This window comes from Bombyx mandarina, chromosome 26 (genome assembly GCF_030267445.1).
Source record: "Bombyx mandarina strain Sakado chromosome 26, ASM3026744v2".
In the NCBI taxonomy this organism is placed as follows: Eukaryota; Metazoa; Arthropoda; class Insecta; order Lepidoptera; family Bombycidae; genus Bombyx; species Bombyx mandarina.
In genome coordinates, this window is record NC_143232.1 from 114705 (window position 1) to 129204 (window position 14500).

The 14500-nt window shown below is 40.7% G+C and overlaps 1 protein-coding gene across 2 annotated transcripts in view; it reads right to left on the reverse strand.

Moving 5' to 3' along the window:
• htt (huntingtin) overlaps positions 1 to 12370 on the reverse strand; it is a 46342-nt gene extending 33972 nt beyond the window's left edge. For both annotated transcript variants that reach the window (XM_028182007.2, XM_028182006.2), the window contains exons 1-14: positions 12175 to 12370; positions 11959 to 12100; positions 11688 to 11809; positions 11001 to 11218; positions 10075 to 10206; positions 8586 to 8719; positions 7727 to 7916; positions 7029 to 7180; positions 5667 to 5816; positions 4218 to 4327; positions 3268 to 3392; positions 1555 to 2309; positions 1080 to 1276; positions 427 to 546 (exon numbers count right to left, since the gene is read on the reverse strand). In XM_028182007.2, coding sequence (XP_028037808.2) covers positions 427 to 546; positions 1080 to 1276; positions 1555 to 2309; positions 3268 to 3392; positions 4218 to 4327; positions 5667 to 5816; positions 7029 to 7180; positions 7727 to 7916; positions 8586 to 8719; positions 10075 to 10206; positions 11001 to 11218; positions 11688 to 11809; positions 11959 to 12100; positions 12175 to 12239 — 2612 coding nt within the window. In that variant the 5' untranslated portion in view covers positions 12240 to 12370. The remainder of the gene's footprint in view (positions 1 to 426; positions 547 to 1079; positions 1277 to 1554; positions 2310 to 3267; positions 3393 to 4217; positions 4328 to 5666; positions 5817 to 7028; positions 7181 to 7726; positions 7917 to 8585; positions 8720 to 10074; positions 10207 to 11000; positions 11219 to 11687; positions 11810 to 11958; positions 12101 to 12174) is intronic.
• Between the last annotated feature and the right edge of the window lie 2130 nt (positions 12371 to 14500).

The window sequence follows — 14500 nt, forward strand, 5'->3', positions numbered from 1 at the left end:
CGAAAAATTTGCTCAGAAGCTACTTCACTATCTCACTAAGCTGAGACAATTGATACAACTTTACGATTAAGTTTTCCAATAAATTATTAATAAATCATACATCATCTCTATACTAATATTATAAAGCTGAAGAGTTTGTTTGAACGCGCTAATCTCATGAACTACTGGACCGATTTGAAAAATTATTTCAATGTTAGATAGCCCATTTATCGAGGAAGGCTATAGGTATCACGCTAAGACCAATGCAAGCGGAGCACAAATAAAGAATGTTTCAAAATCGGGGTTTTAATCCTTTTTGAGAGTTTCCACTGCGTAAATGAAGAGGCGGGTTAAATTTAGCGTTATGCCAAAGTAACTATTCCACGCGGACGGAGTCGCGGGCAAAAGCTAGTCAAATATACATTAATAAAATCGATTAAAACTCACTTCGCTATGGCGTGCGCTGCGGCACTTCTGACCTTCTGATCCGGGTCGCGGAGCAGACCAATCAACGTGTTCATTATCATTCGACTTCTAGCGCGATACCCCGGATACAGCGTGAATAATCTAGAAAAAAAAAACATCTCTCAAATGGTTGGACTTTACCCGGGTGGAACGGAATTTAAAAAGTCAGTATAAAATATTTTAACCAATCATAAAATGTGAATAATTGCGAAAGAAATGCTGTTGTAGAGATGTTATTAATTCAGGTCGACAGCGCAAAAGTGGCCTAAGCTTATCATAGTTAGAATGGACGGAATTAGGTTTGAATTTTCATAAGTTTGAATTTGAGTAAGCAAAAAAACAATCCGCGCAAAAATAATGTTTACAAAGCTATTTGTTATCTATGGATGAAACTATGAAGGGGCCGGTTTTGCATCAAAATTTATTATATTTTAAATAAATTTCAATATACGTACCTTGAGATATAAATTGTAAGGTCTCAGTATAGTTACAACGGCTGCCCCACCCTTCAAGCCGAAACGCATTACTGCTTCACGGCAGAAATAGGCAGGGTACCTACCCGCGCGGACTCACAAGAGGTCCTACCACCAGTAACGGAGACGACCATCATCACGGCTGCTCCTCCACTAACTTACCTCTTATACGGTATCCTTTCGTAGAGCTTACAGAGATTGACCCTGCACAGCCAATACGTGTTGGTCTCCACGTGCACCAACGAGGTCAGCGCGTCCACGAGCAGGGACCAGTCGGAGCTGGCCGAGAGGGCCACGGCCAGGCCGGTCAGTGCTGACAAGCTGTGGTTCACTGTTGAATGTATTTCATCCCTTAGACCCTGAAAGACAATACAATAAGTGCTACGCTAACAACGGAAACAATATCACTACATAGTATAAAACAAAGTCGCTTTCTCTGTCCCTATATCCCTATGTATGCTTAAATCTTTAAAACTACGCAACTGATTTTGATGCGGTTTTTTTTAACAGATAGAATGATTGAAGAGAAAGGTTTATATGTATAAGAACATCTTGTCTATAGTGTAGTCTTGGCGGAATCTGTGATTACAGAAGTTTATTAGTCTTTGACAATAGACAAACATTTGTTCCAACATACCTTCAATATGATCTCTACCAGGTCTCCAGCTCTCATGCAGTCTCCGACGGCTTTAGGCAACGAGTTAAAGTTTCTCCATCTGTTATAATCGCCGTGGGAGGCATTCAGAGCGGCTGCCAAGTAGTTCCCAATGCAGACCCTGACCAGACCCCTGATCTGCGGGTCGCAGTGACCTTCCATCAGCAGAAAAATATCGGATAAATGCTGAAACTCAAAGTCTTTCTCGTCTTTGCTGTCGACCAAGCCCTCCATATCAGCGCTTTGTACTTCATCGGTCCTTTTCAAGGCTCTTTTCGTCCTGTCAGTTTTGCGTTCCAAATCCTTGAGATTATCCAGGTTGGTTGTCGATTCGCCAAAATGATCGAATTTCATGTCCAAATCGATGCTCGAGGACAGCACGTCCCCGCTGCTGGACATGGGGTATCCGCTGGTCTGGTCGTTGCTCGTGGTCATGTTGGAGTTTGTGGTGAAGTTACTGATGGTCATGTTGGGATTGGTGCTATCGGTCATGGCGCTTCCCATTAAGTCCGTTTTGAGCTTACTGTCGATGCTGGGTGCGTCCTTGGAGCTTTTCTCGCCGCTATCTGTGCTTTTTTCGAGGGACTTTATGTCTTTTTTGCAAATCGAGTGACCTTCGATGCTCCTATTCAGCTCTTGGCTTAACGAATCCGTTAGGGAGTCTTGGTAACAGACGTTTCTCTCTAATATGTACTCATTTATGTTATCTTGGTTCGAGTCTGTGCCCTCTGATGACCCTAAAACATTTCGATTAGTCAATAATACAAAATTAAACAACAAAAAAGTACTATAGTACATAAGATACCATAAAAGTCAGGGAATATTTTTATTGCGTACCTCATAAAAAAAGCCACGTATACTATTATACTAGTGTTATAAATTCTTGTACGTGTTTGTATTTTAAGAGGCGGCGATACTTTCGTCGCGATATCCTCAGTGCTAACCACCAAAAATGTTTGATGTTACTCTTAAGAGAGTATTTCACCATAAAAAAATATATCGTCGTTGTCTAACCAAAATCTGCTATGTGAACTTTTTGATATTCTCACTTTTTGACCTTATCATATAGTTCACAGCCCTATCTACCGTATAAAAAAAATAGTTCTTAAAAATTCAATTTCATATAAAATTTTATACGAAAATGTTTTTACTCGTTAATTCAAAATATAGTTTTTGCACATAGCAGATTTTGGTTTGATAACCACGATATAATATCTCAAAAATAGTACATTGTGCACATACTGCTTTTTCTCCTACCAGGCCGAAAGTTCGTGGAGTACCGAGCCGGGGTCCAGGGGCGAAGCCCTGGTGCGGGGTAGGGGAAGGGGTAGGCGGAGAACCCCCCCCCCATACTTATTAAAAAGCAATTTGACTGTTTTTTATTTTTTAAATAAAATACTACTAATTGAATAAGAACTGTCTGATGAACTCATATTTTTTAATACTTCACTATTAAATTTTATTGACTTTTGTTTATTTCACTTTTATACTAAACACAATATTGCAAATTACCCGAGCACAACAATGGCGGAGAATATTAAGTGCGTGAGAGCAGACGTACACACTAACGCGCATGCGCACTTGTACCCAGGGAGGAAAAGTTAAACTTTCTTCCCTGTACAGCGGGAGGAAAACCGAACTTTCGGCGTAGGTAGGAGAAAATAACTATTATGCAATACCAATCGTGCCTCTTACCGGATATATTATGGATTTTCGCGTCAGCATCTTTGTCCAAATACAAGGTCATCGCTTGAGGGTACACCTGCACTACTTCCGATATGCAGTTAAGCGCGGACGCCTTCAACGAGACCCGCACAGACCTGCCGCGTTACGGGACGTTGACAAATTATCAGTATATCGATTACGATCGAAACTCGAATTATCATTATGTCGATTGGGAAAATGGAATCACAAAAAAAAAAAAAGGCTTTTTTAGAAAATCCAACAAAAATATGGAAAATAAATTTATTGTATAAAACCGATTGAATTAGGCTTTGTTAGTATTGTGGGAGAGCTGTTAAAATTAGGAGCTAGTCCCGACAAAAAATCGCTATTCCTGATTGTCATCTTAGCGAGGATAGTTATCCTGGATAGTAGTAGATAGTAGACCAGTTGGTCTAACTGTAAATATTGAATTAAAATGAATTGTCATTAGTTCTTGATAAGTATGCCAAATTTCGAGTCAATCCGACGTAAAGGGGGGTCAAAATCATAATCAAAATTTCCGTTACATACTAACATACTAACGAGTATTAAGCGGTAGGCAGCGGCTTGGCTCTGCTCCTGACATTGCTCACGTCCATGAACGACGGTGACCACTTACCTTCTTACCACTTACCGTGGGCCGTATGCTCGTCTGCCTGCTCGGGAAAAACATCATACGTATGAAGCTAATTAGGGCGTATTAAAAAAAAGGTTATTATTTATTATTAGTTGAACTATGGTTGTCTTGTTGAATTAGTGAGGTCGCCTACTGCCATTTACTGAGGTTGGATGAACCCAAACCCAGCTTATTTCTGCTGCGAAGGGGTCCTGCGTTTCGGTTTCGAGGCAGCTGTTACACAACACTGTAGACAAATACCTCATGTCTCAAAGTGGGTGGGACACGCACGCGGGGCGCTACGAGCCGATCGCAATGAGCTTACCGATCAGGAATGAGGTCTCCTTTGTTGCCAGCCAACAAAAACTTCGAAGCCAGCAACCTCACACAATACTTTAGCGGGACATCATCATCGGCTACAGATCCTATGTTTATCTGCAAATAAAACTCGACTTTTCAATTTGTAAACATACTTATTATATTATCGAACGGCAAAAGGCTATTTCCTATATATTTATTTAAGCGACATTTTTGCAACTTTACTCTTCATTTAAAAAGAGTAAACTCAATTAAAGTGCAATTAATAACATCGAACTGTTGATGCTAATACCAAATAAAACGCACATTTAATTACAAAGATAAAAAATGTCGCGTGTTAAGCGAAATGTCGCTTACAACAAATGGCCTTTCACCCCACGATTTGCTTTTCATTGGTAGCCCCTTTACTAGAATACACAAACGCGATTGGCTTAGTTTTTTAATGCTTTTTTTTTATTGCTTAGATGTGTGGACGAGCTCACAGCCCACCTGGTGTTAAGTGGTTACTGGAGCCCATAGACATCTACAACGAAAATGCGCCACACACCTTGAGTTATAGTTCTAAGGTTTCAGTATTGTCACAACGGCTGCCCCACCCTTCAAACCGAAACGCATTACTGCTTCACGACAGAAATAGGCGGGGCGGTGGTACCTACCCGTGCGGACTCACAAGAGGTCCTACCACCAGTAAAAATGTGTCGGTAATAGCCCGCGTATGACCATCGGTGGGCTTCATGCGGGTATTTTAACTTCTCGATCGGCACAGAGCAGCTGCATCGGACCAGCTTCCCTACGTTTGCCGCTAGGGGCGCTGTTTCAACTCCACAAAAATTTGAGTTAACTTTTACGCTATCGGGAACGTTAAAAAACTCGCACTAAGGTTCCAAAGAGGCAAAAAACAAAAAGATAGGTCGTGACACTCTTTGTATTATCTATACTAATCATACTAATATATAAATCTATAGTGGTTTTTACGGATGTTCCGTTATAACTACCGAACCGTGCATCCGATTACCTTGAAACTTGGTATCCATGTAGAAAATACATGTACTTAATGGATAGGCTAATATTTATATGAGTGTTGGACTCCCTAATAATAATGACAATAAATAATAATGTCAATTTTAAATGCCCAGCGAAGCGGGCGAGTACGGCTAGTCAATTATTTTTTTTAAACAATCACGCCACGTTAACTGGCCCCGTGCTAAGTTCGTAAAGAACTTGTGTTACAGGTACCAGATAACGGAAATAAATGTAAGATTTTTATTATGCACACACATATATTTAATATACATCCATTACCCTGGAAAATGCATTTTATATTTATCATACAAATATCTGCCCTTGGCGGGATTCGAACCCGCGACCCCCTTGTGTAGTGACAATGTCACTTACCACTACACCAGACGGCTGTTATCATAATATTAAAATTAAAATTAAATCAAACAAATCTAACCTTGAACCCGGCGTCTTGGGAACATTTCTCCAGGTCAGTATCGGTGCTGTCGGTTTCTTCGAACTCCTTAAGTTTCTCCGACAAGTCTCTGGAGAGGAGCTCCGAGTCGGGCGGCGGCGCCTCCCCCTCGCTCGCCGGCGACTCCGGAGTCTGCGCAGAGACGCGGGGACCTCGTTAATATGGTGACGTCAACACTCCACGTGGATATCACTACCGTTTCGAGACCCCCATCTCATAGCTCATTAAAACCGGTTCAGACAAATTCAACCTCAAATGCCGCAAGCGTAAGATCGAAATTTCGACATTAATCCAAAATAAGACTTTTCTTCGGACCAATCCATAGAGAGCTACTTAAATTAGATACTTAGAAGGATATAATTTTGCCTAAACAAATAACCCCAATGTGAATGTATCTTTGTGGATTACTACCATACCCCCCACCAAAGATACAAGCTCTTATTACGAAAATGGTCGATCGATCACCGGTCGCCGTCTTAGTCGAACCCGTCGCTTGCGACGAAGTGCTGGACGAGCGAATTACCCCATAGACACAGCCCACTGAGTTTTTCGCCGGATCTTCTCAGTGGGTCGTGTTTCCGATCCGGTGGTAGATTCTGCGAAGCACGGCTCTTGCTAGGGCCAGTGTTAGCAACACTCCGGTTTGAGCTCCGTGAGCTCACCTACTAACGTTAGGGTGAAGCTGAAATAGCCTCTCAAGGCTATCAGCATAGGTAGGAAAAAAATAAGCGTTTAATGGTTTAAAGCGGTCACCAGAGCCCATAAACAGTACAACCTGGACGCCGCCACCAGATAAGGTCGAAGCTCACGGCTGCCCCACCCTTCAAACTGGAACGCACGACTGGTTCGCGGCAGAGAAGCAAGACAGTGATACCCACCACCGCGGGCTTCCAATACAAATGAATTCGTAAATTATCTATATATTAATACGTGAAGCAAAAACTTTGTCTCCCTTTTTACGAAAATTGCGCGGACGGAGGAGTATGAAAGTTTGCACACTTATAGAGAATATAGAGAAGTGCACAATGCTAATATTTTTTTTAAATAATGCATAAAAGATACATTAAATCAATAAAGAAAACATTACACACACTACATACCATGTATTTGACGCACACACGCATGCATACTATTTATTGTCAAACTTGACGTCTGTTGTCAAATTGAGAATAGAATATGGTTTGTCTTTGTTAATATTTTTTATAATATAGTCTTGGCGAAATTTGTGATTATATAAGTATAAAATACAATCATAATAGTGTAAAAACTTACAATTCCAATTAATTATAGTCGAATTTCGACTACTGCGGGACCTCTAGTAGTTATTAAAAGCCCATAAATCACCTGTATGGTCAGATCTTCGACGCTCAAGCTCGGCGTGTTCAACTGCAATAGACTTCCAAGTTGCAAAGCTCCAGTAAACGAAAGCTCTAGATTATCTCTCTGCTCGGAGGCCGGACTCGGCGCGTACCTTGAGGATATGACACTCGACGAACCTGTGCACAACAATACCACTGCGCGTTAGAGTTCAAACCAGTTGGGAACGATGTCTGGATGACACAGTTTTTAAAGTCCTGAAAATCTATACATATAAATAAAATTGGTGTGTCTATTTGTAATATTGAAATAGCCGCTTTTTACTACATGCATATGAATATATATACTGTACATACACCAAAATCACATTTTTTACAATTTTTGTCTGTCAGTCTGTTTGTTCTGGCTAATCTCTGGAACGGCTGGACCGATTTTGATGGGACTTTCACTGATAGGTAGCTGATTATATAAGGAGTAACTTAGGCTTTTTTATGAGTGGGGGGGCTCTGCCGTGAAGCAGTAATGCGTTTCGGTCTGAAGGTTGGGGCAGCTGTTGTAACTATACTGAGACCTTAGAATTTATATCTCAAGGTGGGTGGCACATTTACGTTGTACATGTCTATGGATTCCAGTAACCACTGAACATCAGGTGGGCTGTGAGCTCGTCCACCCATCTAAGCAATAAAAAAATAAATAATAATAAAGAACCAAGCTTGTGTACTCACTAATATTCCTCCTGTGTCCTTTATTTAAATTCCTCTCCTCCAATACAACCCGAGCGGGGTGTTTCTCCAGCACGGCCGTCCTGTACGCTCCGGCCGCTTTGGACAGTATAACGGTAAGGCATTCCATCACGCAGTTCTGGATGTTGTGGTCCGTTGACTGATCTACGTAGTTCACGCATAGATTGTACAGCTGTTTTGTGTTTGAAACAAATATTATTAGTACGTTATCTGCGATGTTAGACGTTGTTAAACAGAGTAGAGTTTTGACTGGTGGTAGGACCTCTTGTGAGTCCGCGCGGGTAGGTACCCCCACCCCGCCTATTTCTGCCGTGAAGCAGTATTTCGTTTCGGTTCGAAGGGAGGGGCAGCCGTTGTAACTGTACTGAGACCTTAGAACTTATATCTTAAGGTGGGTGGCGTATTTACGTTATAGATGTCTATGGGCTCCGGTAACCATTTAACGCCAGGTGGCCTTTTTTTACCACCAGTAAAAAAAGCATGTATAAACAACTATATTATTATGTTTCTACAGTAATTGTAGCAATTGCTGCAGATTCTTCTAGGACAAGTTCTGTGCTCTGCATCTTAGAATTAGCGTATCGAACACATTTTTTCATTCGGAAAGAAGTAAAATTAAAATATTTACATATTTTATGCATTGATTAGCTTCTTGGAATACCGTTTCTGCAAAAGTGGAAAACCCAAGAATATTGGATTAATACAAGTGCAATCATCAGTAGAGTAAATTTAATGCAAACCAAATGTGCTATCTCCTCACGACGGTTTAAGATATTTGCCCGGCTTTTAGGTTACCAACGTAAAACTGCCAAAAAGGTTAACTATATAAGCATACAATTACCTCCATGTAATCATGCACGTTGAAAAGATCGCTTTCGGCAAATTTCTTGAATTCGTTTATCTGAAAAACGACTTTGATGACGCTAAACCAGCCCAAAACCACTGGACTCTCGCGAGAGATGGGCCACAGTTTTTCTGAAATGCGAATGGCTAGTTACTATCCAGAATGGAGATGTGAAGGTTTGCAAATTCTGAATCAATCTGTATATATAAAAACGAATTGCTGATCGTTAGTCTCGCTAAAACTCGAGAACGGCTGGACCGACTTGGCTAATTTTGGTCTTGAATTATTTGTGGAAGTCCAGAGAAGGTTTAAATGGTAGATAAATATGAAAATGCTTGGAATTAAATAAAAACAACAATTTTGTTTTCCCTTTGATGTGTCAAACGGCGGCGGACGAATTCCTTTTGTTTGTTTTAAGTTTATTTTATACAAAAGTTTAGGTCTTTTATTTTTCGATTGAGGCACTACGAAGTCTGCTGAGTTATTTATTTTTTTTTTTTTTTTTTTTTTATTGCTTAGTTGGGTGGACGAGCTCACAGCCCACCTGATGTTAAGTGGTTACTGGAGCCCATGGACATCTACGACATAAATGCGCCACCCACCTTGAGATATAAGTTCTAAGATCTCAGTATAGTTACAACGGCTGCCCCACCCTTCAAACCGAAACGCATTACTGCTTCACGGCAGAAATAGGCAGGGCGGTGGTACCTACCCGCGCGGACTCACAAGAGGTCCTACCACCAGTAAAAGTAGTTAGCTAGTAGCTAATAAAAATTACTTCATTACCAGGGGGAAATGGAGAAATGAAACCAGTTATATAACACATATATAACTAGTCATTGGCAACATTTGATAAATCACTTTGGATACAAACAGGTTACTATCATAATTTAATACTACTAACTACCCACTTGGTTTTCAATCTTAACTAATTCCTATTGACTTGTACAATTTTCAATGACTTGGTGGCATAGTAGCTAACGCCCCCGGCTACTGGGCTGACATTGAGGGTTCAATTCCTTCATTGGATAAAAAATCGAATACCCAACAGATTTGTTTGCTGTTTATCTGGAACGCATCTCTAGTATTGTTGAGAAATGTAGTTTGTGTCTAAATGACCGAGTGTGAATAAAGAGGCTACAATTTGTTAAGATAATGTCAACCAAACATCATTATTAGCTAAATTTAATTAGAACATAGATCCTTCTTATGTCAACTCTTTTATTTTAGGCCGAGGCCAGAATCTCCTACTACTTATCTGGTTTAGGCCACCCACTACAAAACTTCTTGTACTTTTGGCCCAGGATTGAAGCCGGCAGAGTTAAAATTGGTTACCGCAATCTACACAGCGAAAATGACGCCGACCGACGCAGTCATCGACGAAGGCGACGTTGTCATGGAATTCCCTCATTTGTATAGTTTCCGGTAAACATTACAACACTAAACAGGCGGTAACTACATATACTATAAGCTTAAAGTAGCTTACCAAACACTTTCTGCAGGACATTAGTAAGCAAGGCTTCTCTGTGTGAGCACATGTGCGCTATGCATGTCGCTATGCCTCTCCTCACAGACGCTTCAGTTGTTTCTATGTGCAATAGAATTGCTTTTGACAGTTCTAGAAAATTACAAATATACAATTTTAACATGGTTTTCTACCATATTGCCACAACTTAATAGTGTTTTTATATAGTATCACAGACCACCTGTGTTACCATTCTCCATAAACATGACAAAGAAATAAGGGCGAAATATCAGGTGTAATTATGTAACAACCGTATGTTGAATACTTTTTAATGAAAAGCATTGGCATCCAAATATAATTAAAAAATCCTAGTTAAAAATATTTACTTTTAATTATAATGGATAAAAGGGGTTATTTTCAGGAATATTTTATTGTTGATTAAAATTGAGGACATTGTGGCCTAAAGGATGATGCACGAGTCATTTGTATAAAGTGATGCAGCAGTGTTAAAATCCCACATGCAGGTTTCGAATGAAATCCATACTTAAAAATCATCACAACTGACCTCCATGGTGAAGGAATAACATTATGTAATAAAAATCAATATACTGGTAATTACTTGGTAAGGACCACCACCCTGCCAATTTCGGCCGTGAAGCAATAATGCGTTTCGGTTTGAAGGGTGGGGCAGCCATTGTTCTGTAAAAACTGAGACCTTAGAACTCATGTCTGGGGTGGGTGGCGGCATTTACGTTGTCTAATATGGGCTCCGGTAACCACTTAACACCCACTTAACACCAGGTGGGCCAAGAGATCATGTACTTAAGCAATAAAAAAAAGTTTTTTATGAATAGAAAAATGGAATTAGCCAACGGAGCGTTTATATTTTAAAATCTCATTAAAGTACAACTTAACTTAATAATTCAATGTTATGAGGTGTTACATACCTGAAATCTCTTCATCTGAAGTATATTCACCCAAGGCATTTAGGAGCCGAGGCAGGTTACTCTCTAATGCTTCCACAATGAGTTGAATTTCATTTGTCTCTTTCACTATCTGACTTAATTTTGGAAATAGGAACTGGGCTTGATTTCGAATCTTGCCAACACCAGGACGGAGCCAACATTCTCCAAGGCAAATACGAGATAAAGCTGCACGGATCCATCTAGAAATCCATATATGAAATTTGTAGATAATTTGTAGATAATGTACCTTTTTTCTATTCAGTCCCGCAAAGATAAGATAAAATAAAATAGCTTCCCTTTTAATTTCTATTTACAAAGACCAGAGAAAAGGTTAAATTCTAGGAAAAAAATAATTAAGTTGCATACAATAAGCAGGATGTCGTGAAAATTAAAATGCTAAATTTTTTTTTTCATTTCAGAAAGTAATAGGATTATTTAAAAATACCCTTGAAGTGTATGTACCTATTTAATGAAACAAGTGTAAATAAATTCATGTATCTAGAACAAAGTAAGGAATAATTGGTGATAATAATTATTCATAATTTTTTCCACATTTTTCAATGAAGAATCAGAGAAAAACAGAAAGTAATATTAACTTGCTATTTATATGTTGTATTAATAACAACACTATTGACATGGCCTGCAATATATTTTTAAAAAGGAGTTTACCTGGCATTCCTTTTGTGATCAATCTGATTTTGAAGTATAATATTAGTTTTGTGTGAATGGAATGCGAAACCTCCGACTACGGCTCTATTGAGAGCTTCATCGCCAACCAAACGCACCTCAGCCTAAAAAGTTATTAAACCATGACAACCAGTTAAGCAGATTTTTTTAATAAAATGGTAGCAACTAAAAATTACTATTCTTTTACAACTTGTTCATGGCAAATTTTTTTTTTATTTTTTTTTTATTATATAAATATTCTTTAATCACTTACGCTGTCATGGCTGGCTAAAAACAATAAAGTTGGAATTGCTGAGTGTAACAAATTTGCATAATGCCGAGCGCAATTCGAGCGAGTTCCTAAAGCTCCCAGGCATCTGCCCAGAGTTCCAGCAGCCGTTTGGAGCTCATGAACTCTAGAAAGTTTACAAATACCATAAAAACATTCGCTGAAAAAACTGATTTCCACTTTGGTAAATAAGAAACTTACTTCGCAGAACCTTCATTTGCTTTAAGATATTCTAAAGCTTTTTCAGCTTTCTCTAATACGTTCATGTTTGAGCTTTATTAGCCTCTCGTAGAAAAAAATATTTGATCCATTTTTTAACAACAATCGAATACAACTCTAAAGTTTTCGCATTGAAATGCAAACAAACGAAATAAAATGGAAATAGAAAAATCAATCAATTTGACGTAAGTTTCTTCGTTCAAAAACTTATTAAATTAGGTAGTGCTAATATTTCACCTTTTGTTACAATCTATGGTTTTCCTTTAGATTTTATTCCACCTACCTACTGCATACTGCCAGTCACGTCGAGAAGCTATTCTCGCTTCACTGGATTTCTAGACGAGCTCGCGGGACTTAGCCTGAGAGAATTTGCTAACACTACCCCTAGCAAGATTAATAAACAAACACTACAGCACAATAAACGCTACTTATGCCTAAAGGATAAGACGTCCGGTGCATTCGTATGTAGCGATGCACCGGTGTTCGAATCCCGCAGGCGGGTACCAATTTTTCTAATGAAATACGTACTCCACAAATGTTCACGATTGACTTCCACGGTGAAGAAATAACATCGTGTAATAAAAACCAAACCCGCAAAATTATAATTTGCGTAATCACTGGTGGTAGGACCTCTTGTGAGTCCGCGCGGGTAGGTACCACCACCCGTCTATTTCCGCCGAGAAGCAGTAATGCGTTTCGGTTTGAAGGGTGGGGTAGCCGTTGTAACTATACTGAGACTTTAGAACTTATATCTCGAGGTGGGTGGCGCATTTACGTTGTAGATGTCTATGGGCTCCAGTAACCACTTAACACCAGGTGGGCTGTGAGCTCGTCCATCCATCAATAAAAATAAATAAAAAAAACTTGCATATACGTCCACATGCATAAGAAGTTATTGCGAAGGAACAATTTACTTCGAAAACCATGGGATAAAATCTTTTGAGTAAAAATGCACCTCAGTCGTGGACTGTTTTCACATCAGTGTGGTATTTCATCCTTCTTTCGAAGTGACCCTCAAATATTTGATCTTCGTGGCCCAAGGTATGAATTAGCTAAAGAGGATGATTGAGCGAATCGCATTACCGCGCCTGATACGGTGTGGGATAATCGAAGTGGTACCGAGAAACCCTTTTTGAAGTGCGTGGCTGTGCTTTTCGTGGGGTCGATGTCGATGCGTTTTTCGATAAAAAAATATATATTGCCCTTGTTGTAAGTCCAACATACGGCTCACCTGATGGTGAATGGTTACCGTCGCTCGTAGATGCCAGGGACAGAAACAAGCCTCTGCCTACCGTTTAATACTCTCCACAAGCCTGAAGAAGGACATGTCTTAAGGCTCCAGTAACACCGTGGAGAAAAGTTTATTCTAGAACTGAATGGTACGTGACAGAACAGATCTTTGGGAACACACTGTGGATGAATACAGGGATTCCCGTTATTCTGGATGAACTCTGCTCCGTTGGCGCACGCTGCGATATTCAAGGCGAGACCATAGGATCATCTAAACAATTCTTCAGAGAACTCCCCACGTAAAATACTATTACATAAAGAGATCCATTAATTGTATCTCCGTAGACCCAGAGATTCCAAGCGATTCTCACAGTACCTGCTAACCAACGGCCGCAAAGAATTGAAAAAGTAAAAAACGAAATGTTGCTAGCTCGACTGATATCCGTGCTGGAATCATGGTCCAGGCGGCTGGCCGATCCTTCGGCTGGTCGTAGGACCGTCGAGGCAATTCGCCCAGTCCTTGTGGATTGGGTGAATCGTGACAGAGGACGCCTCACTTTCCGGCTCACGCAGGTCCTCACTGGGCATGGTTGCTTCGGTGAGTTCCTGCACCGGATCAGAGCCGAGCCGACGGCAGAGTGCCACCATTGTGATCGCGACTTGGACACGGCAGAGCATACACTGGTCGCCTGCCCCGCATGGGAGGGGTGGCGCCGTGTCCTCGTCGCAAAAATAGGAAACGACTTGTCGTTGCCGAGTGTTGTGGCATCGATGCTCGGCGACGACGAGTCGTGGAAGGCGATGCTCGACTTCTGCGAGTGCACCATCTCGCAGAAGGAGGCAGCGGGGCGCGTTAGAGACGCACAAGCCCGCCGCCGTCGAGCGGGGCCAGGGAGGCGGATCTCGCCCAAGCCCTGGCCCTCTAAGTGTTTCGGGTCCCCCTCATATGTCGGTCTGGGAACCGGCGAGGGGGACTTAAGAAGACGTCGTGCAAGCTGCTCTGCACGCGTTTTACGCAAGAGCATCCGGGTGATGGAAGGCCGGCTATCCTCGACCCACGCTGGTTCTGACCCAGCGG